The sequence below is a fragment of the Procambarus clarkii genome, chromosome 4 (assembly GCF_040958095.1).
Source record: "Procambarus clarkii isolate CNS0578487 chromosome 4, FALCON_Pclarkii_2.0, whole genome shotgun sequence".
NCBI lineage: Eukaryota > Metazoa > Arthropoda > Malacostraca > Decapoda > Cambaridae > Procambarus > Procambarus clarkii.
This window is the reverse complement of record NC_091153.1, coordinates 46,587,363-46,612,908: the sequence shown is the minus strand read 5'-3', so window position 1 is coordinate 46,612,908 and position 25,546 is coordinate 46,587,363. Positions and strand designations below refer to the sequence as shown.

Here is a 25,546-nt window from a genome sequence, read left to right as displayed (position 1 = left end):
CACCTCCCCAACGGGGCGGACACATCCCAGCACCTCCCCAACGGGGCGGACACATCCCAGCACCTCCCCGACAGGGCAGACGCATCCCAGCACCTCCCCAAGACCCCGAAGCCAGACCCCCAATTATCAAACCTGATTTCTATAAAGAATTATGAAATATTATTGTTAATTATTAACCTTCGCTCTGTCCTAAATTATATTAATTATCGTAGTAACTTTTTTATGTTTGTGATCAAGAGCAAACACCGTTTGTCATGGCTGAGGTGTTTGGGGATGTATGTTTTACCCAACCACCTTGGGCTGGACGGTAGAGCGTCATGCAGGTCCGCGTTCAATCCCCGACCGTCTAAGTGACAGGGCACTATTCCTTTCCCTCCGTCCCATCCCAAATGCCTTATCCTGACCCTTCCCAGTGCTATATTGTCTAATGGCTTGGTGCTTTCACCTGATAGTTACCTTCATTACTCAGGAGCTGTGTGTAATTACTTTCAGTTTACGTTGAACAAGGAGAACAGCTGAACAAGGAGAACAGCTGAACAAGGAGAACAGCTGAACAAGGAGCACAGCTGAACAAGGAGAACAGCTGAACAAGGAGAACAGCTGAACAAGGAGAACAGCTGAACAAGGAGAACAGCTGGAGAAGGAACACAGCTGAACAAGGAGAACATCTGAACAAGGAGAACAGCTGAACAAGGAGAACAGCTGGAGAAGGAACACAGCTGAACAAGGAGAACAGCTGTACAAGGAGAACAGCTGAACAAGTAGAACAGCTGAACAAGGAGAACAGCTGAACAAGGAGCACAGCTGAACAAGGAGAACAGCTGAACAAGGAGAACAGCTGAACAAGGAGAACAGCTGAACAAGGAGAACAGCTGAACAAGGAGAACAGCTGGAGAAGGAACACAGCTGAACAAGGAGAACATCTGAACAAGGAGAACAGCTGAACAAGGAGAACAGCTGGAGAAGGAACACAGCTGAACAAGGAGAACAGCTGTACAAGGAGAACAGCTGAACAAGTAGAACAGCTGAACAAGGAGAACAGCTGAACAAGGAGAACAGCTGAACAAGGAGCATAGCTGAACAAACAACACAGCTGAACAAACAACAAGAACAAACAAACAACACAGCTCAACAAACAACACAGCTGAACAAACAACACAGCTGAACAAACAACACAGCTCAACAAACAACACAGCTCAACAAACAACACAACTCAACAAACAACACAACTCAACAAACAACACAGCTCAACAAACAACACAGCTCAACAAACAACACAGCTCAACAAACAACAAGAACAAACAAACAACACAGCTGAACAAACAACAAGAACAAACAAACAACACAGCTGAACAAACAACACAGCTGAACAAACAACACAGCTCAACAAACAACACAGCTCAACAAACAACACAACTCAACAAACAACACAACTCAACAAACAACACAACTCAACAAACAACACAGCTCAACAAACAACACAGCTCAACAAACAACACAGCTCAACAAACAACACAGCTGAACAAACAACACAGCTCAACAAACAACACAGCTCAACAAACAACACAGCTCAACAAACAACACAACTCAACAAACAACACAGCTCAACAAACAACACAGCTCAACAAACAACACAGCTCAACAAACAACACAGCTGAACAAACAACAAGAACAAACAAACAACACAGCTGAACAAACAACACAGCTCAACAAACAACAAGAACAAACAAACAACACAGCTCAACAAACAACAAGAACAAACAAACAACACAGCTGAACAAACAACAAGAACAAACAAACCTCTCTCATCAGCTCAAACAAGGGGAAAATAATAAGGAACCATTTGTAAACAAACAGCGTAGAGCTCTGCTCTTTTTTTTTGCTATCCAACTAAACAGGGTTGGACTCAAGCTCTGGCCTCCGGCACTCCTGGCAGACGCGGGTATTCCCAGCAGGGGAGCCCCGTGGACCAACCAACGCCCCCAACACCAGTCCTGACACATTTCTCGGTTACTCACACGGGGGAATAGAAGCATTTCCTGTGGGTGCTGGGGGGAGTGGGGGCTTTATAATGGGGGGGAGGGGGGGTGTTGTCTGTTTGGGGGGAGTGGGGAGGGGGTGGGGGGTGTTGGTAGCCCCCCACCCCCCTCCCACGTTGGTTCAACGTTCAGTTAACGCTATTATCGTTTAGACGTTAATTTGTCGTTGTTCATCGATAGTGTGTCCATTGGAGAGGCAGTGATGGTGTGTGGTGATTGTGATGATAGTGGGATGGTGATTGTGGTGGCGGCGGTCTTCCTAACTGCCGCCTGCGGCACCTACGGTAGTGATCACACTCATGCCGCAGCTTCTCGGCCGCCCTCCCGCACCCTCTCATATCAACGCCATCTCTTGAGCGGCCGACCACAGTGGACACCCCCGGTGTCCTCTCCTGGGGCTACACTGTCTCCTGTGTGGCCGCCTCACAGGTGTACCTGTGTGGCCGCCTCACTGGTGTACCTGTGTGGCCGCCTCACTGGTGTACCTGTGTGGCCGCCTCACAGGTGTACCTGTGTGGCCGCCTCACTGGTGTACCTGTGTACCTTAACTGGTGTACACCTTGTGTGACCACACACTACATCTGATAAATCCTGCCTCAGGGACTGATAAATCCTGCCTCAGGGACTGATAAATCCTGGCTCAGGTGATAAATCCTGACTCAGGTCATAAATCCTGACTCAGGTCATAAATCCTGACTCAGGGACTGATAAATCCTGGCTCAGGGACTGATAAATCCTGCCTCAGGGAATGATAAATCCTGACTCAGGTGATAAATCCTGCCTCATGGACTGAAAAATCCTGCCTCAGGGGCTGATAAATCCTGGCTCAGGGACTGATAAATCCTGCCTCAGGAAGCTAATAAATCCTGACTCAGGGACTGATAAATCCTGACTCAGGTGATAAATCCTGCCTCAGGGACTGATAAATTCTGTCTGAGGGACTGATAAATCCTGCCTCAGGGAATGATAAATCCTGCCTCAGGGACTGATAAATCCTGGTTCAGGAAGCTAATAAATCCTGCCTCGGGGACTGATCAATCCTGGCTCAGGGAATGATAAATCCTGCCTCAGGGACTGATCAATCCTGACTCAGGTGATAAATCCTGCCTCAGGGACTGATAAATCCTGCCTGAGGGACTGATAAATCCTGCATCAGGGAATGATAAATCCTGCCTCAGGGACTGATAAATCCTGGCTCAGGAAGCTAATAAATCCTGCCTCAGGGACTGATCAATCCTGGCTCAGGGAATGATAAATCCTGCCTCAGGGACTGATCAATCCTGGCTCAGGGACTGATAAATCCTGGCTCAGGGACTTATCAATCCTGGCTCAGGGACTGATAAATCCTGGTTCAGGGAATGATAAATCCTGCCTCAGTGACTGATAAATCCTGCCTTAGGGAATGATAAATCCTGCCTCAGGGACTGATAAATCCTGGCTCAGGGACTGATAAATCCTGGCTCAGGGGACAGCACTCACGACGTAGAAAGTAGAATCATTGTGGGAGAAATTGTTAAAATCTTCCAAAACTAACTACAACATTGTACTGCACGGCACAGCTTGCTTGATCACGCTGGCCAGGTCATCTGAGGTCAGAGGTCCGTGTGTGCTGAGATCGGGTCATGCATTCTGCACCCTGAGTGCTTGATATTGTCCACAGCTGAGTACACTGTCTGTCATGACTCTCGACCACCACCTTCTGGAGGGTTGTAATGACCCCTATAACGATGACCTCAGGGGAGGGGACGGGCGGGTCAATAACCCCGGGAGAAGTTAGTGATCTTGAGAGGTGAGGCCACCTGGCCCTGACCTCCAGAGGTCAATATGCCGGCTGGTAAAGTCAGGCAAGATTAGGTAACGCGAGCCGTCAGCTGGGCCAGTCTTCCTTCCCTCCCTCTCTCTCCCTCACTCTCCCTCACTCTCCCTCACTCCCTCTCTCTCCCTCACTCTTGCTACACCTCAAGCCACGACGTAACCCCTTAAGGTGTTAGTTTATTTTTAGTACGTGTTCTCTCACCAGCAGGTGTTCTGGGTGTTGTCATCTGTCACTAGGGAAGATTGGAGTGAGGAAGGATTAGGGAATTGGTATATGTAAGTATATAAACATTCACACCCTATTAAAGCATATATGTGTTCAAGGATATATGTGTATAGTGTTTTATGTACAGTGTCCAGGATCTTAAATTAAAATTGGCGCCAAAGATGGGCATGTTTAGCAAGCTTTTATTGCGCATGCGCGAAGTGACTCACACCTAGTGATCTAAAATCTTCCGAAAATGTGTAAATATAACTCATTATTATCGCAGTGAAACTCCTCAACGGATATGTAGTGCTTGAAAATAATGCTATTTTATTGTAATTATAATTAGGAAAGAATATGAAAGTCCTATGAACTTTGATGAGAGTTATTTAATTTAAAAGTGAAAAACAGACGAGAGTGTTGGAACCAAAACATTGGAAGGGAGAGAGAGAGAGGAAGGAGCGAGAACTTGGAAAGTCTTGTACGGGAGTTTATATATCATAAAATCCTGTAACATTGAGGATTTGTTGTCTCCAACACTGCAGTTCCTTAAGTATAGTTTATATTTGTTGTGTAGAACATATTCAAAGTGTTGGATGTATTAAATTAGTTATGATAAATATGGATACAATTTCCAAGGGGAAGATATGGTAGGTTTGACATCACGTCTTGTAGTAAATACAACATTGTTAATATTTTCTTGATTCTCTAAGTTAATTGTGTCACTGATGAAACCAGCGGTCGTGTGTGTCTTCAAGAACCAAAGGTGTATTATCTGGTGATATTAATTATATATTTTATGTTTACAGGGAGTATTTTTGCATTTATCTGAATGCGATATACCATTAATTCTTTATTTAGGAATTTATATATATACATATATATATATATATATATATATATATATATATATATATATATATATATATATATATATATATATATATATATATATATATATATAATTGCACGATTGCAATTCTTTTTACCATGTCGTGGCTTTGTCGATTAAGGCAGCGTCTGGGATCCTCTCAGACGCAGATTCGAACCCTCATCACTGCCCTTGTGGATTTGTTCATTCGTAGAGTTATCATTTTCTAATCCCGGATACCAAAGCCTGATGACTGGTGGTTGAGCGCGCTCAATGGATGGTCCTAGCCAGTGACAGATGGTTGAGCGCGCTCAATGGATGGTCCTAGCCAGTGACTGGTGGTTGAGGGCGCTCAATGGATGGTCCTAGCCAGTGATAGATGGTTGAGGGCGCTCAATGGATGGTCCTAGCCAGTGACAGATGGTTGAGGGCGCTCAATGGATGGTCCTAGCCAGTGACAGATGGTTGAGGGCGCTCAATGGATGGTCCTAGCCAGTGACAGATGGTTGAGGGCGCTCAATGGATGGTCCTAGCCAGTGACAGATGGTTGAGGGCGCTCAATGGATGGTCCTAGCCAGTGACAGATGGTTGAGCGCGCTCAATGGATGGTCCTAGCCAGTGACAGATGGTTGAGCGCGCTCAATGGATGGTCCTAGCCAGTGACTGGTGGTTGAGGGCGCTCAATGGATGGTCCTAGCCAGTGAGACGATACGTAGATAAGTAGGGAGACATTAGTATTAATTAGAAAGTTATGTGGCAATGGCCAAAGCAGTTTCGTCATTGGAATAATGTTTTGTTAAGCTTCCTGGCCACGTGTGCGCCCATAGCGCTTTGTGAAGGGGAACTCGAAGCTCTATCAGGAACACACTTTAAGTAAAACATCAATTTCATAAACTTCCAAATTGTCCTGTTAAAGACACATTTTGTGTCCCAAATAAAATAGGCTACGCTGTAGGCACCAGAGAAAATGGGATTAGTTGTAGGTAACAAAGAAAATGGATTAGGTTGCGGGTACCAAAGAAAATATGGCAGACGGCACCAACTGAGCACTTTCCTTCATGGAGCTGATCAGTATTCCTGACGTGGCTCGCTCAAGAGTTTTATCGCCAGCAGGGATGGAAATGTGAGACGTGGGGCATAGAGTTGAGGACGTGAGGGTGGTGATGTGTACTCACCTAGTTGTGCTTGCGGGGGTTGAGCTCTGGCTCTTTGGTCCCGCCTCTCAACTGTCAATCAACTGGTGTACAGGTTCCTGAGCCTATTGGGCTCTATCATATCTATATTTGGAACTGTGCATGGAGTCAGCCTCCACTACATTACTGCCTAATGCATTCCATTTACTAACTACTCTGATATTGAAAAAGTTATTTCTAGTGTCTGTGTGGGTGGTGGTCGTTGAGCCAGACCTGGACCCCTCATCTGCTCGTGGAGCCAGACCTGGACCCATCATCTGGTCGTGGAGCTAGACCTGGACCCATCATCTGGTCGTGGAGCCAGACCTGGACCCATCATCTGGTCGTGGAGCTAGACCTGGACCCCTCATCTGGTCGTGGAGCCAGACCTGGACCCATCATCTGGTCGTGGAGCCAGACCTGGACCCCTCATCTGATCGTGGAGCCAGACCTGGACCCATCATCTGGTCGTGGAGCCAGACCTGGACCCCTCATCTGATCGTGGAGCCAGACCTGGACCCATCATCTGGTCGTGGAGCCAGACCTGGACCCCTCATCTGATCGTGGAGCCAGACCTGGACCCATCATCTGGTCGTGGAGCCAGACCTGGACCCCTCATCTGATCGTGGAGCCAGACCTGGACCCATCATCTGGTCGTGGAGCCAGACCTGGACCCCTCATCTGATCGTGGAGCCAGACCTGGACCCATCATCTGGTCGTGGAGCCAGACCTGGACCCCTCATCTGGTCGTGGAGCCAGACCTGGACCCATCATCTGGTCGTGGAGCTAGACCTGGACCCATCATCTGGTCGTGGAGCCAGACCTGGACCCATCATCTGGTCGTGGAGCCAGACCTAGACGACCCCTCATCTGGTCGTGGTGAGGAGAGAGACACTATGGCCTTGGTCGGGTGTTTTAACACCTAGACTGAGTTTTTCAAGTCAAATAGAGGTAAGAGATTTTTTTACACACTGTTCCTTTCCTGGCGAGGCCATGACTGTTATGGAGGACATACACACACGCACACATATGTACACACTCATACAGGACATACACACACACACATGTACACACTCATACAGGACACACACACACACATGTACACACTCATACAGGACATACACACACACACATGTACACACTCATACAGGACATACACACACACACACATGTACACACTCATACAGGACATACACACACACACATGTACACACTCGTTTAGGGCTGGAACTAAGAATTAATCAACCGATAGAATGTATATATTATTGTGAAATGTGATACCAACGACCCTGTCTGGAAGATACCATTAACTGTCTGGAAGATACCATTAACTGTCTGGAAGATACCATTAACTGTCTGGAAGATACCATTAACTGTCTGGAAGATACCATTAACTGTTTGGAAGATACCATTAACTGTCTGGAAGATACCATTAACTGTCTGGAAGATACCATTAACTGTCTGGAAGATACCATTAACTGTCTGGAAGATACCATTAACTGTCTGGAAGATACCATTAACTGTCTGGAAGATACCATTAACTGTCTGGAAGATACCATTAACTGTCTGGAAGACACTATTAACTGTCTGGAAGATACTATTAACTGTCTGGAAGACACTATTAACTGTCTGGAAGATACCATTAACTGTCTGGAAGACACTATTAACTGTCTGGAACATACCATTAACTGTCTGGAAGCTACCATTAACCGTCTGGAAGATACCATTGAGTGTCTGGAAGATACCATTGAGTGTCTGGAAGCTACCATTGAGTGTCTGGAAGCTGTGCTAATGAGAAATACTTGTGGTCCAGGATGGTCGTGTATAATGGAGATGAGGTTGTAAACCTGGGAGGTAGCCTCGGTCTACTGGCCCGGTGGCCTCGTGGAGTGTACTGCTGCAGCTGGTAGACTACAACTACCACCTGTTGCAGCTGGTAGACTACCCATTACGACCTGCTGCAGCTGGTAGACTACAACTACGACCTGTTGCAGCTGGTAGACTACCCATTACGACCTGTTGCAACTGGTAGACTCCCCATTACGACGTGCTGCAGCTGGTAGACTCCCCATTACGACCTGCTGCAGCTGGTAAACTACAACTACGACCTGTTGCAGCTGGTAGACTCCCCATTACGACCTGCTGCAGCTGGTAGACTTCCCATTACGACCTGCTGCACCTGGTAGCCCAGTGCTACCAAGAAGCATTGCGTGAAACCCCGGTTAGGCTTCAGTTGGAAGCCTCATAACCCCTTAAAGGATTCAGTTAAATGCCAGGTTGCATTGCTTTTAAGCATGTCGTGATGTAGTGGCTTAGGTGTGCTCGGATCATGTGTTCGAATCCCCCATCACAGCTCCTACTCACCTTCTCATTGATACATAACGTTAATGTGATTTCTTTGTCCAACAATAATAATAATAATTGAGTTTACGGTGTAAATTAAAAGAAAATGTGAACGTAACAACATGAGTGACTGTCTTATCTCATGAGAAATATTATCGTGTGTTGCTTAACTCTTGTATCTATCAATATTCTCAGCTCTTATATACCTGTTCTCAGCACCGGAGGCGGCGATCCTCCTTCCTCAGACATTCTCTGCCAGAGATCGTCCTAACCGCCACCTGTAGCGAATAATCACAGTGATCTTAGCTGCGTCCTTTCTTGCCGCTGGAACAGTTCTCTAGTCATCTCAGCATCTTTCTTGTCGCTGGAACGGTTCTCTAGTCATCTCAGCAACTTTCTTGTCGCGGAAACAGTTCTCTAGTCATCTCAGCAACTTTTTCTTGCCGCTGGAACAGTTCTCTAGTCATCTCAGCATCTTTTTCTTGTCGCTGAAACAGTTCTCTAGTCATCTCAGCAACTTTTTCTTGCCGCTGGAACAGTTCTCTAGTCATCTCAGCATCTTTTTCTTGTCGCTGAAACAGTTCTCTAGTCATCTCAGCATCTTTTTCTTGCCGCTGGAACAGTTCTCTAGTCATCTCAGCATCTTTTTCTTGTCGCTGAAACAGTTCTCTAGTCATCTCAGCAACTTTTTCTTGCCGCTGGAACAGTTCTCTAGTCATCTCAGCATCTTTTTCTTGTCGCTGAAACAGTTCTCTAGTCATCTCAGCAACTTTTTCTTGCCGCTGGAACAGTTCTCTAGTCATCTCAGCATCTTTTTCTTGTCGCTGAAACAGTTCTCTAGTCATCTCAGCAACTTTTTCTTGTCGCTGAAACAGTTCTCTAGTCATCTCAGCAACTTTTTCTTGTCGCTGAAACAGTTCTCTAGTCATCTCAGCAACTTTCTTGCCGCTGAAACAGTTCTCTAGTCATCTCAGCAACTTTCTTGCCGCTGGAACAGTTCTCTAGTCGTCTCAGCAACTTTGTATCGGGTCTGGAATACAACTTATGGACAGTCTGACCTCTGGAATGCAGGATATTTGAAATCTTATCTGTGGAACACAGGAGATTGGCAGTCTGATTTGTGAGGCCAGTACATTGGTAGTCTGACCTCAGAAAGGCAAGAGATGGTCAGTCTGACCTCTGGAATGCAGCAGAAAAGTAACCTAACCTTTGGAATGCAGCAGATGGGCAGTCTGACCTCTGGAATGCAGCAGAAAAGTAACCTAACCTTTGGAATGCAGCAGATGGGCAGTCTGACCTCTGGAATGCAGCAGAAAAGTAACCTAACCTTTGGAATGCAGCAGATGGGCAGTCTGACCTCTGGAATGCAGCAGAAAAGTAACCTAACCTTTGGAATGCAGCAGATGGGCAGTCTGACCTCTGGATTCCCGTGACAACGAGACATGTCTGGAATCAGGTTGCTTGACAAATTGATCTGTTGAATATTGTTCAGTGTTTTGGTGATCTGGCGACTGAAATGCTGAAGCTGAGAGATCTGTTACCAAGTATATAGTAAGTAAAGCATGCTGCAGATGGATAGCATGGTCTCTGGCATGCTACAGGTAGGAGGTCTGGTCTCTGGCAGGCTACAGGTAGGAGGTCTGGTCTCTGGCAGGCTACAGGTAGGAGGTCTGGTCTCTGGCATGCTACAGGTAGGAGGTCTGGTCTCTGGCATGCTACAGGTAGGAGGTCTGGTCTCTGGCAGGCTACAGGTAGGAGGTCTGGTCTCTGGCATGCTACAGGTAGGAGGTCTGGTCTCTGGCAGGCTACAGGTAGGAGGTCTGGTCTCTGGCAGGCTACAGGTAGGAGGTCTGGTCTCTGGCAGGCTACAGGTAGGAGGTCTGGTCTCTGGCATGCTACAGGTAGGAGGTCTGGTCTCTGGCAGGCTACAGGTAGGAGGTCTGGTCTCTGGCATGCTACAGGTAGGAGGTCTGGTCTCTGGAAGGCTACAGGTAGGAGGTCTGGTCTCTGGCAGGCTACAGGTAGGAGGTCTGGTCTCTGGCAGGCTACAGGTAGGAGGTCTGGTCTCTGGCAGAGTACAGGTAGGAGGTCTGGTCTCTGGCAGGCTACAGGTAGGAGGTCTGGTCTCTGGCAGAGTACAGGTAGGAGGTCTGGTCTCTGGCAGAGTACAGGTAGGAGGTCTGGTCTCTGGCAGGCTATAGATAGGAAAATGGCTTCTTTGAGCCCCAGGAGTGAATAGTATCTTGATAAAATCAACAGAGTATTTGGTTTCTGAAAATTAGATGGAAATAAAACCCAGCTGATAACACGTTAAGCACAGTTGATAACACAAATAGTAGAGCGAATGTCCTTAAGTCACATTCCAGTTCGTGCTCTACAGGAACACATGAAGGAGCCTCAACACTCGAGGAACTTCTCCACAATAACAGAGGAGATTTAGAGAAGCTTTGATGAGGATATTGCAGACGATGAGTCACAATAACGTGGCTGAAGTATGTTGACCAGACCACACACTAGAAGGTGAAGGGACGACGACGTTTCTGTCCGTCCTGGACCATTCTCAATGGACTTGAGAATGGTCCAGGACGGACCGAAACGTCGTCGTCCCTTCATTTTCTAGTGTGTGGATTAGGTTAAGTGATAATTGCAATTACGAAGCAATAAGATGCTTATCTTAACATACTAAGAAGGTTAGGTAAGGTCGGTGTTTTCTATGAAGCTTTTCAAGGTAAACTAGTATGTTTAGTATGTCACATATGCACGTATTTAATAAGTCAATATTGACTTTAAGAAAGTGCGAGAACGGGTTGGATATTTATCCTGTCCCTCGCTGCCTTATCAGTTGTGGTGAGTCAGAGACCTCTTGATGTGATGAGTCAGAGACCTCGTGATGTGGCGAGCCAGAGACCTCTTGATGTGAGGAGTCAGCGTCCTCTTGATGTGATGAGTCAGCGTCCTCTTGATGTGATGAGTCAGCGTCCTCTTGATGTGAGGAGTCAGCGTCCTCTTGATGTGAGGAGTCAGCGTCCTCTTGATGTGAGGAGTCAGCGTCCTCTTGATGTGAGGAGTCAGCGTCCTCTTGATGTGAGGAGTCAGCGTCCTCTTGATGTGAGGAGTCAGCGTCCTCTTGATGTGAGGAGTCAGCGTCCTCTTGATGTGATGAGTCAGCGTCCTCTTGATGTGAGGAGTCAGCGTCCTCTTGATGTGAGGAGTCAGCGTCCTCTTGATGTGAGGAGTCAGCGTCCTCTTGATGTGATGAGTCAGCGTCCTCTTGATGTGATGAGTCAGCGTCCTCTTGATGTGAGGAGTCAGCGTCCTCTTGATGTGAGGAGTCAGCGTCCTCTTGATGTGATGAGTCAGAGACCTCTTGATGTGAGGAGTCAGCGTCCTCTTGATGTGAGGAGTCAGCGTCCTCTTGATGTGAGGAGTCAGCGTCCTCTTGATGTGATGAGTCAGAGACCTCTTGATGTGAGGAGTCAGCGTCCTCTTGATGTGAGGAGTCAGCGTCCTCTTGATGTGATGAGTCAGCGTCCTCTTGATGTGATGAGTCAGCGTCCTCTTGATGTGAGGAGTCAGCGTCCTCTTGATGTGAGGAGTCAGCGTCCTCTTGATGTGAGGAGTCAGCGTCCTCTTGATGTGAGGAGTCAGCGTCCTCATGATGTGAGGAGTCAGCGTCCTCTTGATGTGATGAGTCAGCGTCCTCTTGATGTGATGAGTCAGCGTCCTCTTGATGTGATGAGTCAGCGTCCTCTTGATGTGAGGAGTCAGCGTCCTCTTGATGTGAGGAGTCAGCGTCCTCTTGATGTGATGAGTCAGCGTCCTCTTGATGTGATGAGTCAGCGTCCTCTTGATGTGAGGAGTCAGCGTCCTCTTGATGTGAGGAGTCAGCGTCCTCTTGATGTGAGGAGTCAGCGTCCTCTTGATGTGAGGAGTCAGCGTCCTCTTGATGTGATGAGTCAGCGTCCTCTTGATGTGAGGAGTCAGCGTCCTCTTGATGTGAGGAGTCAGCGTCCTCTTGATGTGAGGAGTCAGCGTCCTCTTGATGTGAGGAGTCAGCGTCCTCTTGATGTGAGGAGTCAGCGTCCTCTTCCATAACTCAGACGGCATCATCTGCTCATCGCTGTAACTCATCGTGTGAACCATTCACTGCCAATGTTACACAAACTCCTCTCTCTACTTCGTTACTTAATTGTGTTGTTTTGATTATGCTCTAATACTGACGAGCGAAGCAAGAGACGTAATCAACTCTCTTCAATAGTCAGTATGTTGACTATGGACTATTATGTTAATTCTTTTTCCATAGTAGGGAGCCGGTCGGCCGAGCGGACAGCACGCGGGACTTGTGATCCTGTGGTCCTGGGTTCGATCCCAGGCGCCGGCGAGAAACAATGGGCAGAGTTTCTTTCACCCTATGCCCCTGTTACCTAGCAGTAAAATAGGTACCTGGGTGTTAGTCAGCTGTCACTGGCTGCTTCCTGGGGGTGGAGGCCTGGTCGAGGACCGGGCCGCGGGGGCACTAAAGCCCCGAAATCATCTCAAGATAACCTCAAGATAAGATAGTATAGAGAGGTGTGGAGTGTTGCCGGCTCGTGAGGCGGGGAGTAGGGTCCCACCACAGTGGAACTTAACAATACAGGTTGGGCAGAATCACACTTTGATTCTAAAATTCATAAAATTTAGACACGTTGTTCATTCAACATAGGGATGTTTTCAAATATAAATTAATATTGTTATATATTAGCATACTGTGCATGTGTAGGGATTGGTCAAGTTAGCAACCCGTCCTCACACTAGGCTGGTTAAAGCAGCGGCCGTACTCCCCAGACGCATTCATCAACTTTAACATATTATGTATTAAAAATTTCTTCTTCGTTTGTTCTCATATATAAATTAATATTATTATACATAAAAATTCTATGTATAGTTAGGCGTAGGTTAGGTTAGGTTAGGTTAGGTTAGGTTAGGTTAGGTTAGGTTAGGTTAGGTTAGGTTAGGTTAGGTAAGGTTAGATATTTAGATTCTGTTGGCGATTATTTTATTTGTAGTACGTGGGTGAAGCATTTATAGCGTTGTGATTCGAACAAAATTCGTCAGTGAAGCACTTGTTCCGGATATGTTCGAACGTCAGCAGTTGTGAGTCGTGTGTAAACCGTTTTTCATTCACAAACAGCTGGGGGTTTGGCGGGTGGATGAAATCACTTTTGGGTCTTTGTATGGAGGACGGGCTGCCTCGGGGCCGGATCGAGCCTGGTCGAACCTGGCTGGGGACGGGTCGCTGAGACGACCAAGTTGCCGCCAGAATGACTCGTGTCAGTGGGTCACGGGACGACGTTGTATACACTGTGTATACTGTATACAGGATCAGGGGTGTATACACTTAGAGGTGTACCGTGCTTCTGGGTGTATATACACCTAGACTTAGTGTTAGTTGTTGATGTGGTGAGGACTAAAGTGCACTTGGTGAGTGGTCAATAAGCAGTGAGTGGACTTAACAACCCTCCAGAGGTGAACAGGCCGTGGCGCACCACTCACAACCATCTGTGAACTAATGTTAAAGTGTGAACATTGTTGGAGAACACTTGTTACAAGCGCTGTTCTGTAGAACATTACATACACGTGTTCTCTGGCTCAGTGTGAACTATTAATGCACAGAACTTTTGAATATCGCTGCCAAGAGGTTACCAGAATTTACCTGACGGCCACTTAACGCTCCAGTGGCCTCGAGGAGGACAGGAAGCCGGCGGCTCGTCAATAAGAGCTTATGAAAAGAACTTTTGAAATGCTATACGACAGGACTCTGCTGTTCCCGCGCCTTCCACGGTGATAAGAGGTGAGTTAATTAACGACTGTTGATTCCAGGTGTAGTTAAGACGTCTGTCTGTCACAGGTAAGATGGCACCTGACCACCCAGCGCTCACAGCCGCGTGCCAAGACGCTAATTAACACCGGAAAGGAGTTTTCCTTCTGTAGTAATTTGTTAAATATTATGCCAAAGACGTTTATATTTTGGATAAAGAATTTTATCTTGAAAATTACAAATTACAAAGAATGTATTAATAGGAGCCTGCCTATAGGAGCCTGCCTATAGGAGCCTGCCTATAGGAGACTGCTATAGGAGACTGCTATAGGAGACTGCTATAGGAGACTGCTATAGGCAGTACACACAGAAATCACAATATCGTGATGCACCAAGTGAACAAAACAAGTAAGGGCAGTAGAACTTCAGGTTGCAATTCTTTTGACCATGTCGTAGCTCAGTCGGTTAAGGCAGCGTCTGGGATGCTCTCGGACGTAGGTTCGAACCCTCGTCACGGCCCTTGTGGATTTGTCCTATAGGCAGTCCCTATTTTAGTCACCCTTGAGTCAGCTGGAACATTTGCATGCTATGAGCTTCGGGAGTTATATCAAATCCCCAACGTCATTTTCTCGGTGTTGGGGCTACAGTGTCTTCGTGGCTTAGTGCCTTCACTTGATAATTACTTGCTTCTTCTCTGTGATTTCTGTCGGGTTTCCTCTCCCATCACTTGCATTGCATTTGCTTGAGTTGAACTCAAGTCGCCACTTCTTAGACTATTTCCTTCCATTTGTGCAGGCTGTCCTGTGGGTTGATGCAGGGGGCCACAGTGTTTATACTGATATTACTGATACTATCATACTATCATAATATCAGTAATATGCCAGAGACACAGTACACACAGTTCACATGTTCAGCAAATATTGACAGGAAAGAGTGTACTGTGGTTGATTATTAGTACGGATCAGGAACAAGGCTGACCCTAGAACTTGGTGTGGCAACATGCTGGAAATATGGCAACTCTGTTGACCAGACCACACACTAGAAGGTGAAGGGACGACGGCGTTTCGGTCCGTCCTGGACCATTCTCGACTTGACCATTCTCAAGTCGACAATCGACATAAGAATGGTCCAGGACGGACCGAAACGTCGTCGTCGTCCCTTCACCTTCTAGTGTGTGGTCTGGTCAACATACTTTAGCCACATTATTGTGACTCCTCGCCTGCATATGGCAACTCTGGTATGTCTCGCCTCACCATGACACCGTGTCATACACCGTGACACCGTGTCATACACCGTGACACCGTGTCATACATCGTGACACCGTGTCATACACCGTGACACCGTGTCATACACCGTGACACCGTGTCATACACCGTGACACCATGTCATACACCGTGACACCGTGTCATACACCGTGACACCGTGTCATACACCGTGACACCGTGTCATACACCGTGACACCGTGTCATACACCGTGACACCGTGTCATACACCGTGACACTTGCCGTGACACTGTTATGGGATGACTCTTCCCGCCTGATGCTCTCCCGGTGTAGACATCTTGAGTCCGGAGCTGTGTCGCAGGCTTCTCACTATACACAACTCCGCCGTCCGTGTGGTTATCTGGAGGTTAGGTTATCTGGAGATGATTTCGGGGCTTTAGTGTCCTCGCGGCCCGGTCCTCGACCAGGCCTCCACCCCCAGGAAGCAGCCCGTGACAGCTGACTAACACCCAGGTACCTATTTTACTGCTAGGTAACAGGGGTACAGGCTGAAAGAAACTCTGCCCATTGTTTCTCGCCGGCGCCTGGGATCGAACCCAGGACCACAGGATCACAAGTCCAGTGTGCTGTCCGCTCGGCCGACCAGCTCCTCCGTGTGTATTGCGTGGTGTGTGGGCCAGCCATGACTCGTGTATGTGAGGCACGATTCACTCTCCCTCAACACAAGCAGTGTTGCATTTTTCAAGGTTCTTTCCTGCTCATATCTACTAACCTCTATATCATGGCATTTACCATCATGTTGCACAGTGTGCATGCAACGGACACGGCCCTATAGTCGACAATCTTCTTCCGTCCTCCATTTGTAAAGTATTTTTGTGTTCATTGTCATTCAACTTTTTGGGTCGATCTTGTGCTTAAAGCGACGTTGTATATAGCATAGAAGGTGGCCAGCAAGGACATCGTCTCCCTCTGTTAGTATCCAGGGTGAGGGGCAGCGCCAGCAGCTGTCTTCTTACTTCATATCCAGTAATCTCAAGGTCCCTTTTGTGCTGCTTAGTGTGTCGCCAGCGCTCACTTCAGGCCCTTTGCTTTGCTCTTTTATGACGACCTCCTGGAATGAACTATTGAGATGTTCACACATCTCCTTCTCATTCTCTGTAAATGTGTCGTGAAGTCGGTAGTACTTCCTGATCATTGCCAGGTGGACAATCTTTCTGCCCGTAATCCTGTGCTGCTGAAAAGGTCTGCTCAGGCCTGGTACTGGGCTCATAACCTGAGAGTACTTCCTCGTGTACTCTACACGTACTCTACACGTACTCTACACGTACTCTACACGTACTCTACGCGTCTAATGTTTCAGACCATCTACCACAAGCTAAACATCTGGCTGAACCAAGACATCTCACTCACTATAATAAATGTGCATATATTTAGTGGGAATCTTTGGCCTGGGCGCTTGAGTGCTTGCGAAGCTGAACTGAGATTTGAAGTGTGACTCTGGAGCGTGACCCCTGGAGCGTGACCCTTGGAGTTTTGCCTCACGGGTGACATAATGATCTCGCTTGTGTATGTTGGAGGCTGTGTGTGTGTGTGTGTGTGTGTGTGTGTGTGTGTGTGTGTGTGTGTGTGTGTGTGTGTCTGTGTATGTGTGTGTGTGTGTGTGTGTACTCAATTGTACTCGCCTAAGTGTGCTTGCTAATTGTACTCACCTAATTGTGTGTGTGTGTGCGCTAATGTGCATGTGTGTGTTTTGACTTATATGTGATTAGATGCGATTAGAATGAAGGCTTCAGCTCCTGGGCGCCAATTAACATGCTCTACCTGTTAACATTCTTCGCTCGCTATAAAATGTTTGCTTGTAAACATTGTGATGTTGACGGTGATGGAGTGCTTGTTTGTACCTCAGTATTTAAGTACATAATGAGGGTTGTTCAGTTGTTTGCCTGACGAGTGACCCTCACAGTGATTATTTTACTGCTGGGTTTGTTAGCCGTGAGTGGGGGAGAGGTGAGGGGGAGAGGTGAGGGAGGGAGAGGTGAGAGGTGAGGGAGGGAGAGGTGAGAGGTGAGGGAGGGACAGGTGAGGGAGGGACTCAGTAATACTTCTGGGTTTACCAGGCACATATATTAGTGATATATAGAGTTTACCCATTGTCAGTATACCACACCGAGGCATCTTGAGGTTATCTTGAGATGATTTCAGGGCTTAGTATCCCCGCGGCCCGGTCCTCGACCAGGCCTCCACCCCAAGGAAGCAGCCCGTGACAGCTGACTAACACCCAGGTACCTATTTTACTGCTAGGTAACAGGGGGCATAGAGTGAAAGAAACGCTGCCCATTGTTTCTCGCCGGCACCTGGGATCGAACCCAGGACCACAGGATCACAAGTACAGCGTGCTGTCCGCTCGGCCGACCGGCTCCCCGGTAATCGGTAAACTCATGACTTCCTCCCAAAGCTGAACAGCGCCACGTGCTGGGAATGAGCCTCAATGGTCGTTAACTGACAGCGCCACGAAAGAACACTTACAGTGATTAACGACTCAACTAAATCACCAGTAATAACAGTTCTCCAACACTAACAACTACGACTGTTAAGGACAATGTTGTATAATATATTGTGAAGAAAATAATATTTATCTACGCAACTGTCCAGAGTTCCAGGGACCAGATTCACGAAGCACTTACGAACCTGTACATCTCTTCTCAATCTTTGGCGGCTTTGTTTACAATTATTAAACAGTTAATGAGCTCGGAAGCACCAGGAGGCTGTTTATAACAATAACAACAGTTGATTGGCAAGTTTTCATGCTTGTAAACTGTTTAATAAATGTAACCAAAGCCGTCAAAGATTGAGGAAAGATGTACACGTTCGTAACTGCTTCGTGAATCTGGCCCCAGATACACAGACGGGAGTTACATTCAAGAAATATGAGACATTAGGCCTCATTAGGCTGTGTTAGGGTTATACATTAGGCTTGAGACATCTGGCTCGACACACGGCTCCGGGACATCTAGCCTTACATAGATGGCTCATACACCTGCACTCACACACATGACTGTAACACCCGACTTTTCCTTGTTAACTTTGCCCTTCTTAACTTTGCGTCAAACGGAAGTCGCTGGTTGACGGAGATAGCCAGACACCCCCCCCCCCAGGCCGGCCCTGGCGCCCTCATCAAAATAACTCACATGCAGGAACACATACATGTGTTCCCATGAGAGGCCAGGTGTGTAGGGTGTGTTCCCATGAGAGGCCAGGTGTGTAGGGTGTGTTCCCGCCCCCACTCCCCCCCCCCCCCCCACCCTCCTCCACTCCTTCACCTGTTTTTTTGTTTTTGTTATAACAATGACCATGATGGGACAAGGACACGGAGAGTGTTGTTGTTGATGTGTTCCGAGACCTTATAGTGATGTGGAAGGGGCGGGAATAGCTCCTGGGCCCCGCCTTTATGGTCTAAATCTACACTCACATCCTGTCAGAATATTATTTTTTACTTCGACTTAATTAAAATGTCTTCAGACGCATTCCATTTATCCCCTACAAGTAGCACAGTGGTCTGCGTAGTTGACTCACAACCTATTGAACCATAGGGTCCCAGGCAGGACGGTGGGGTTTGGGCAAGTTTTCTCACATCTAGTGCACCTGTTCACCAAGTGGCAAATAATTACCTGGGGGATTACGCGACTGTTGTTGGTAGCATCGTGTGATCTGTCCGACCGGGGAGCCGGTCGGCCGAGCGGACAGCACGCTGCACTTGTGATCCTGTGGTCCTGGGTTCGATCCCGGGCGCCGGCGAGAAACGATGGGCAGAGTTTCTTTCACTCTATGCCCCCTGTTACCTAGCAGTAAAACAGGTACCTGGGAGTTAGTCAGCTGTCACGGGCTGCTTCCTGGGGGTGGAGGCCTGGTCGAGGACCGGGCCGCGGGGACACTAAAGCCCCGAAATCATCTCAAGATAACCTCAAGATAGCACGTGAAGGTGGTACAGGCAACACCTCCACCACTGTGGCTGTGTGAGTCAAGTTGTCATGTAAATTTATTTCCGTTCTTAAGGGCAATGTTTGATTATAGTTTTTATTTTGGTTATTCCAAGATCAGTGATTAATGTTTTATGGTAAGTGAGAAGGGAGAGTGGTAGAGGAGAGGGAGGTGGTGGAAGAGGGGTGAGAGAGGGAAGGATGTAGTGTGAAGGGGGCGTCGTGTCAGGGCCAGGGAGGGTCCCCAGGGAGGGCCCCCAGGGAGGGCCCCCAGGGAGGGCCCCCAGGGAGGGCTCAGGTACACAAGTGATGCAGCACAAAAATAGGGTAGATAAAGACAGGCTATTTAACACAAGGGGAACACGCACTAGGGGACACAGGTGGAAACTGAGTGCCCAAATGAGCCACAGAGATATTAGAAAGAACTTTTTTTAGTGTCAGAGTGGTTGACAAATGGAATGCATTAGGAAGTGATGTGGTGGAGGCTGACTCCATACACAGTTTCAAGTGTAGATATGATAGAGCCCAATAGGCTCAGGAATCTGTACACCTGTTGATTGACAGTTGAGAGGCGGGACCAAAGAGCCAGAGCTCAACCCCAGCAAGCACAACTAGGTGAGTACAAGGAAGACCTCCCACCAGAGGCAGTGTTGTCCAGGTTGGTACTGTGAGTGACCACCATCTTGAAACATGACCTCCAGGGCTGAGGTTACCCTCTTCTACCCCTATTGTGTCCTGTACGTGTTGTCTTGTTCCGTGTTGTCTTGTTCCGTGTTGTCTTGTTCCGTGTTGTCTTGTCAAGTCGTGCTATGTTGTCTCGTGATATATATATATATATATATATATATATATATATATATATATATATATATATATATATATATATATATATATATATATATATATATATATATATACAAGGCTCATTGAAACAACAAGGGACCCGAGAGCTGCAAGCTTTCTTTTCCAGCGCCTCAGTGTGGCGATACAGAGGGGAAATGCGCACTGCATCCAGGGTTCCTGCCCGCCATCTGAGGAGCTGGAGGAACTCGACAACCTATGACAACCATCTTTGTAACCCATATGTAACTCCTTTTTTGTAACAAAGTTCAAATAAAGTAAATATATATGTGTACATACAAAAGAATGGGGGTGGTAGGAGAAGATAATATTAGTGTTCAGTGAGAAACCACAAGGTCTCCTCTGAATACTTTTTATTTTCTTCTCCGAGGCTATGGGTCCCCACATTGGCACCAGAGGTGGTACCCTCACAAACTTTTATATATATATATATACATATATATATATATATATATATATATATATATATATATATATATATATATATATATATATATATATATATATATATATAATATATATATAAAATAATAATATGAAACGTGTAAGGACTTCTGTATACTCTTAAAGTATATAAACAGATAACAGTTTGTTATTATTATTTACCAACAACTACAATTTATATTAATATTGTTGTAGTTAATATAAATGAATTTATAAGGAATATATAACACATTAACAATAATATGTTATCAATTAAGCAACAGCGGCGACAATAGATCGGCGGCAAACTGTTCTCTCTCACCACAGAAGACGGTTCAGGGGAGACTACTCAGATATGAAGGCCAATCACCTACTACTAACTTTTCAAACTTTTAGTTCGAACAACCAGTCGTGTCATATTTTTAAATGATAAATCGTAGCCTTGGAGGATGGACAATCTTTCCTCTCTCTTATAATCTCCCCCGATCCTTCTGTCCTCTCCCCGTCCTATCCTCTCCCCGTCCTAGCCTCTCCCCGTTCTCTGTTAATTCGCTTCGTCTTTCATGAATATTAATGAGGTCCTACGCCAAGGGGAAGGTAAAGTAATTCCTGTGTACACAAGTGGTTAACATCGCCATGGATAAATGTCTTCAGAGACGTGTTGGGTCACTGACGAGGTGTGGCACAGAGGAATGGTAGACTATGGCTGGACATTGTCGAGGTGTGGCACAGAGGAATGGTAGACTATGGCTAGACATTGTCGAGGTCTAGCACAGAGGAATGGTAGACTATGGCTGGACATTGTCGAGATGTAGCACAGAAGAATGGTAGACTATCAGTGACTACAATTTAGTGAGGTCTAATTCTCTGTGCCCCGGCCTACAAGTCTTCTTGTGCAGGCGAGGAGTCACAATAACGTGGCTGACGTCTGTTGACCAGACCACACACTCGACTTGAGAATGGTCCAGGACGGACCGAAACGTCGTCGTCCCTTCACCTTCTAGTATGTGGCCCGGCCTACAAGTCTTCTTGTATCTGATGCGTCTTACAAACTTTATTGACGTTCGAAAATTTCTCGTATCTAGCTCTTAAAGTTATAGATGGAGGTGGCTTCCAGAACCTATTCCTTCAGTGTACCCCATCACTGGCCAGCCGTGTTGGGTGCCAGTGTTTCCCTACACTCCGACGCATTTGAGTCTTCAGCTTCCATCTATGTCATCTTGTTCTATGTTCTACTTTCACGAGGCCATGTTCACCTTGCCTGTTCTCCCTCATTATGTTCTTGCCCGTCACCCTAATTACTGTTTTTAACGTAATAACCACGAATCACGTGTTTTTAAGAGCTCAAATGATATTAGGAAAGTGAAGGACTTTGTTTCTTTCAAGAAAAATACACATTTCAATGTTAGAAATATATTAATGAAGTAATTGCAGTCTCCGTGGTGTAGTGGTAAGACACTCGCCTGGCGTTCCGCGAGTGCTATGTCATGGGTTCGTATCCTGGCCGGGGAGGAATTACTGGGCGCAATTCCTTAACTGTAGCCTCTGTTTAACGCAACAGTAAAATGTGTAATGTCATCCATTACATTAAATGTAATGGATGAAAAAACGATTCTTCGCGGCGGGGATCGTATTCCAGGGACCTGCCCGAAACGCTACGCGTACTAGTGGCTCTACAAGAATGTAACAACTCTTGTATATATCTCAAAAAAAAAAAAAAAAAAAAAAAAATTATACATTTCCCTCCGTCATTTAGGTTTTATAAGGCCAGAGTCTAAACAACTTTGTTGATTTAAACAAAAAAAGAGCATAGATACAAGTGAGAGTGACGAGAGGATTAATGCCTTAAACAAAGCGTATATAAGTCACATTAAGGTGTTGGAGAGGCTTCCCTTCCCAGCGCGAGGACTTCATGTCATCTATGATCCTAAGTGTGAAATATTCCAGCGCTTAGCGTCTGAATTTTCATACTTAATACTATGAAGTATTTATATTATTATTATCATATATTTATTTATTATTTATTTATTATTTATATATATTTATTATATATAATGTATTTATAGAATAATAAATACTTAAAGATCGTGAAAAACATTCCTGCTACTTTTTGTTTCGATTTCCTAAGGTAATCCCTGAGTCAAGTCTCAGGAAGGTAGAGCCCTCAGGAGCCCCCAGGAGACCTCAGTAGCCCTCAGGAGCCCTCAGGAGCCCCCAGGAGACCTCAGTAGCCCTCAGGAGCCCCCAGGAGCCCCCAGGAGACCTCAGTAGCCCTCAGGAGCCCTCAAGAGCCCCCAGGAGACCTCAGTAGCCCTCAGGAGCCCCCAGGAGCCCCCAGGAGACCTCAGTAGCCCTCTGGAGCCCTCAGGAGCCCCCCAGGAGCCCCCAGGAGACCTCAGAAGCCCTCAGGAGCCCTCAGGAGCCCCCAGGAGACCTCAGTAGCCCTAAGGAAACCCGAGTCTTATCTGACCTTTTAAAAAAATGTTTAATGTATTCATATATTTTAAGAAGGAGGAGGAAGAGAAGAGAAGAATAAGGAAGAGGAAGACACGGACACGGAAGTGCAGGTTAGGGTGAGGAGAAAGAGAAGTAAGATAATAGATAATACGATGTTGAGGGTAAAGAGCAGGACAAGAAATAAGACGAAATGGAAGAGAAGTTGGGACGAGGAGAAGAAAGAGGAGGAGGACTAGGGAAGTGGAAGAGAAGAATTGAGACACAGAGGAAAGACGAGGAAACAGTAGAGCAAGAGAAACAAGAGGATTATGAGGAAGAAGAACAGAAGTAAAAGTGAAGGAAACGATGATAAAAAAAAAATAAAGAGAGGAAGTAGAGGAGAAGAGACTGAGATAGTGAGGGAGAGGAGAGGAATGAGGCGTGTGTGAGTACTCTACCTCATCGACCGGGAGCCGGTCGGCCGAGCGGACAGCACGCTGTACTTGTGATCCTGTGGTTCCGGGTTCGATCCTAGGTGCCGGCGAGACACAATGGGCAGAGTTTTTTTCACCCTATGCCCCTGTTACCTAGCAGTAAAATAGGTATCTGGGTGTTAGTCAGCTGTCACGGGCTGCTTTCTGGGGGTGGAGGCCTGGTCGAGGACCGGGCCGCGGGGACGCTAAGCCCCGAAATCATCTCAAGATAACCACCTCTCCAGCACACCGACATAGGGCATACAAAATAAATCACAGAAGGCCTATTGGCCCATACGAGACAGCTCCTATATATATAAAATTCATTCATATACGTGTAGCCTACGCACGAAACAATCCAGCGACAACTGTGTTAACAAGTAATTTGTTGCATAAATCAACAACAGTTCCCAACACAATATAAACTTTGAGCCATTTACAGATCAATTTTACTTAAGTGACATGAAATAGCAAATAAATTGATTGTAAAAGATATAATATCTGAGATACTTTGTATTAATATTTGGCTGCTTATGAAAAACCAACATTTGTATTCACCTAGTTGTATTCACCTAGTTGTATTCACCTAGTTGTATTCACCTAGTTGTGTTTGCGGGGGTTGAGCTCTGCTCTTTCGGCCCGCCTCTCAACTGTTACTAACTACAATTTTTTTTTTCTCCACACACCACACACCCCAGGAAGTAGCCCGTGACAGCTGACTTACTCCCAGGTACCTATTTACTGTTAGGTAACAGGGTGAAAGAAAGGGTGAAAGGAAAGGGTGAAAGAAGCTCTGCCCTTCGTTTCTCGCCGGCGCCGGGAATCGAACCCGGGACCACAGGATCACGCGTCCAGCGTGCTGTCCAGTCAGCCACCGCCTCCTGTCTTACTATATAGTGCATGTTAGGCTTATATAGAAGTTACAGTGAGAGGTATGATAGTGTCTGTCACTATAATCATACGGTGTGATCACTGTAATTAACGGTGCAGTAATTTATGCTCAGGTCAGATCAAAACCTTTTGTGCCCTATGTAATCATTTTTTTAACCTACCACTCACAGGATGAGTATGGGGTGCATAATAAACTACCACTCACAGGAGGAGTACACCCCACCTCCCCCCCCCACTGCCCCACCTCCCCCCCCACTGCCCCACCTCCCCCCCCCCCACTGCCCCACCTCCCCCCCCCACTGCCCCACCTCCCCCCCCACTGCCCCATCTCCCCCCACCCCCCCCACTCTGCCCTTTCAGTTGCTGGTGTCAACCCGTAGTTTGAGGTTAATGACCGTCCACCCACAATGTGTACCTGTGTCAAGAGAGCGTCTTGACACACACACACACACACTACGGGGGCCTCGTAGCCTGGTGGATAGCGCGCAGGATTCGTAATTCTGTGGCGCGGGTTCGATTCCCGCACGAGGCAGAAACAAATGGGCAAAGTTTCTTTCACCCTGAATGCCCCTGTTACCTAGCAGTAAATAGGTACCTGGGAGTTAGTCAGCTGTCACGGGCTACTTCCTGGTGTGTGTGTGTGTGTGGTGTGGGAAAAAAAAACAAAAAAAAAAGTAGTTAGTAAACAGTTGATTGACAGTTGAGAGGCGGGCCGAAAGAGCAAAGCTCAACCCCCGTAAAAACACAACTAGTAAACACAACTAGTAAACACACACACACACATACACACACACACACACACACATACACAGTCAGCTGAACAGAGAAATGAAGAGAAAAGAGAACAGAGAAATGAAGATGAGAAACCCATGGTTTAATCAAAGATGTAGGCTAGCTAAGCAGCAAAGTAAAAGGGCATGGAGAAACTATAGGAATAACAGGACACTGGAGAGCAGAGAAAGATACCAGAATGCCAGGAATGAATATGTCAGGATGAGAAGAGAGGCAGAAAGACAATAC

The 25,546-nt window shown here is 46.7% G+C and overlaps 2 protein-coding genes across 2 annotated transcripts; both read right to left on the bottom strand.

The window, feature by feature from the left end:
* Positions 1-8,831: 8,831 nt before the first annotated feature.
* Positions 8,832-9,374, bottom strand: LOC138371522 (golgin subfamily A member 6-like protein 22). Its single transcript, XM_069336403.1, has one exon. The coding sequence runs from the start codon at positions 9,372-9,374 to the stop codon at positions 8,832-8,834; it is 543 nt and encodes a 180-aa protein (XP_069192504.1).
* Positions 9,375-11,260: 1,886 nt separating this feature from the next.
* Positions 11,261-12,538, bottom strand: LOC138371512 (clumping factor A-like). The gene has a single exon (XM_069336398.1). It carries the CDS (start codon positions 12,536-12,538, stop codon positions 11,261-11,263), a length of 1,278 nt encoding a protein of 425 aa, XP_069192499.1.
* Between the last annotated feature and the right edge of the window lie 13,008 nt (positions 12,539-25,546).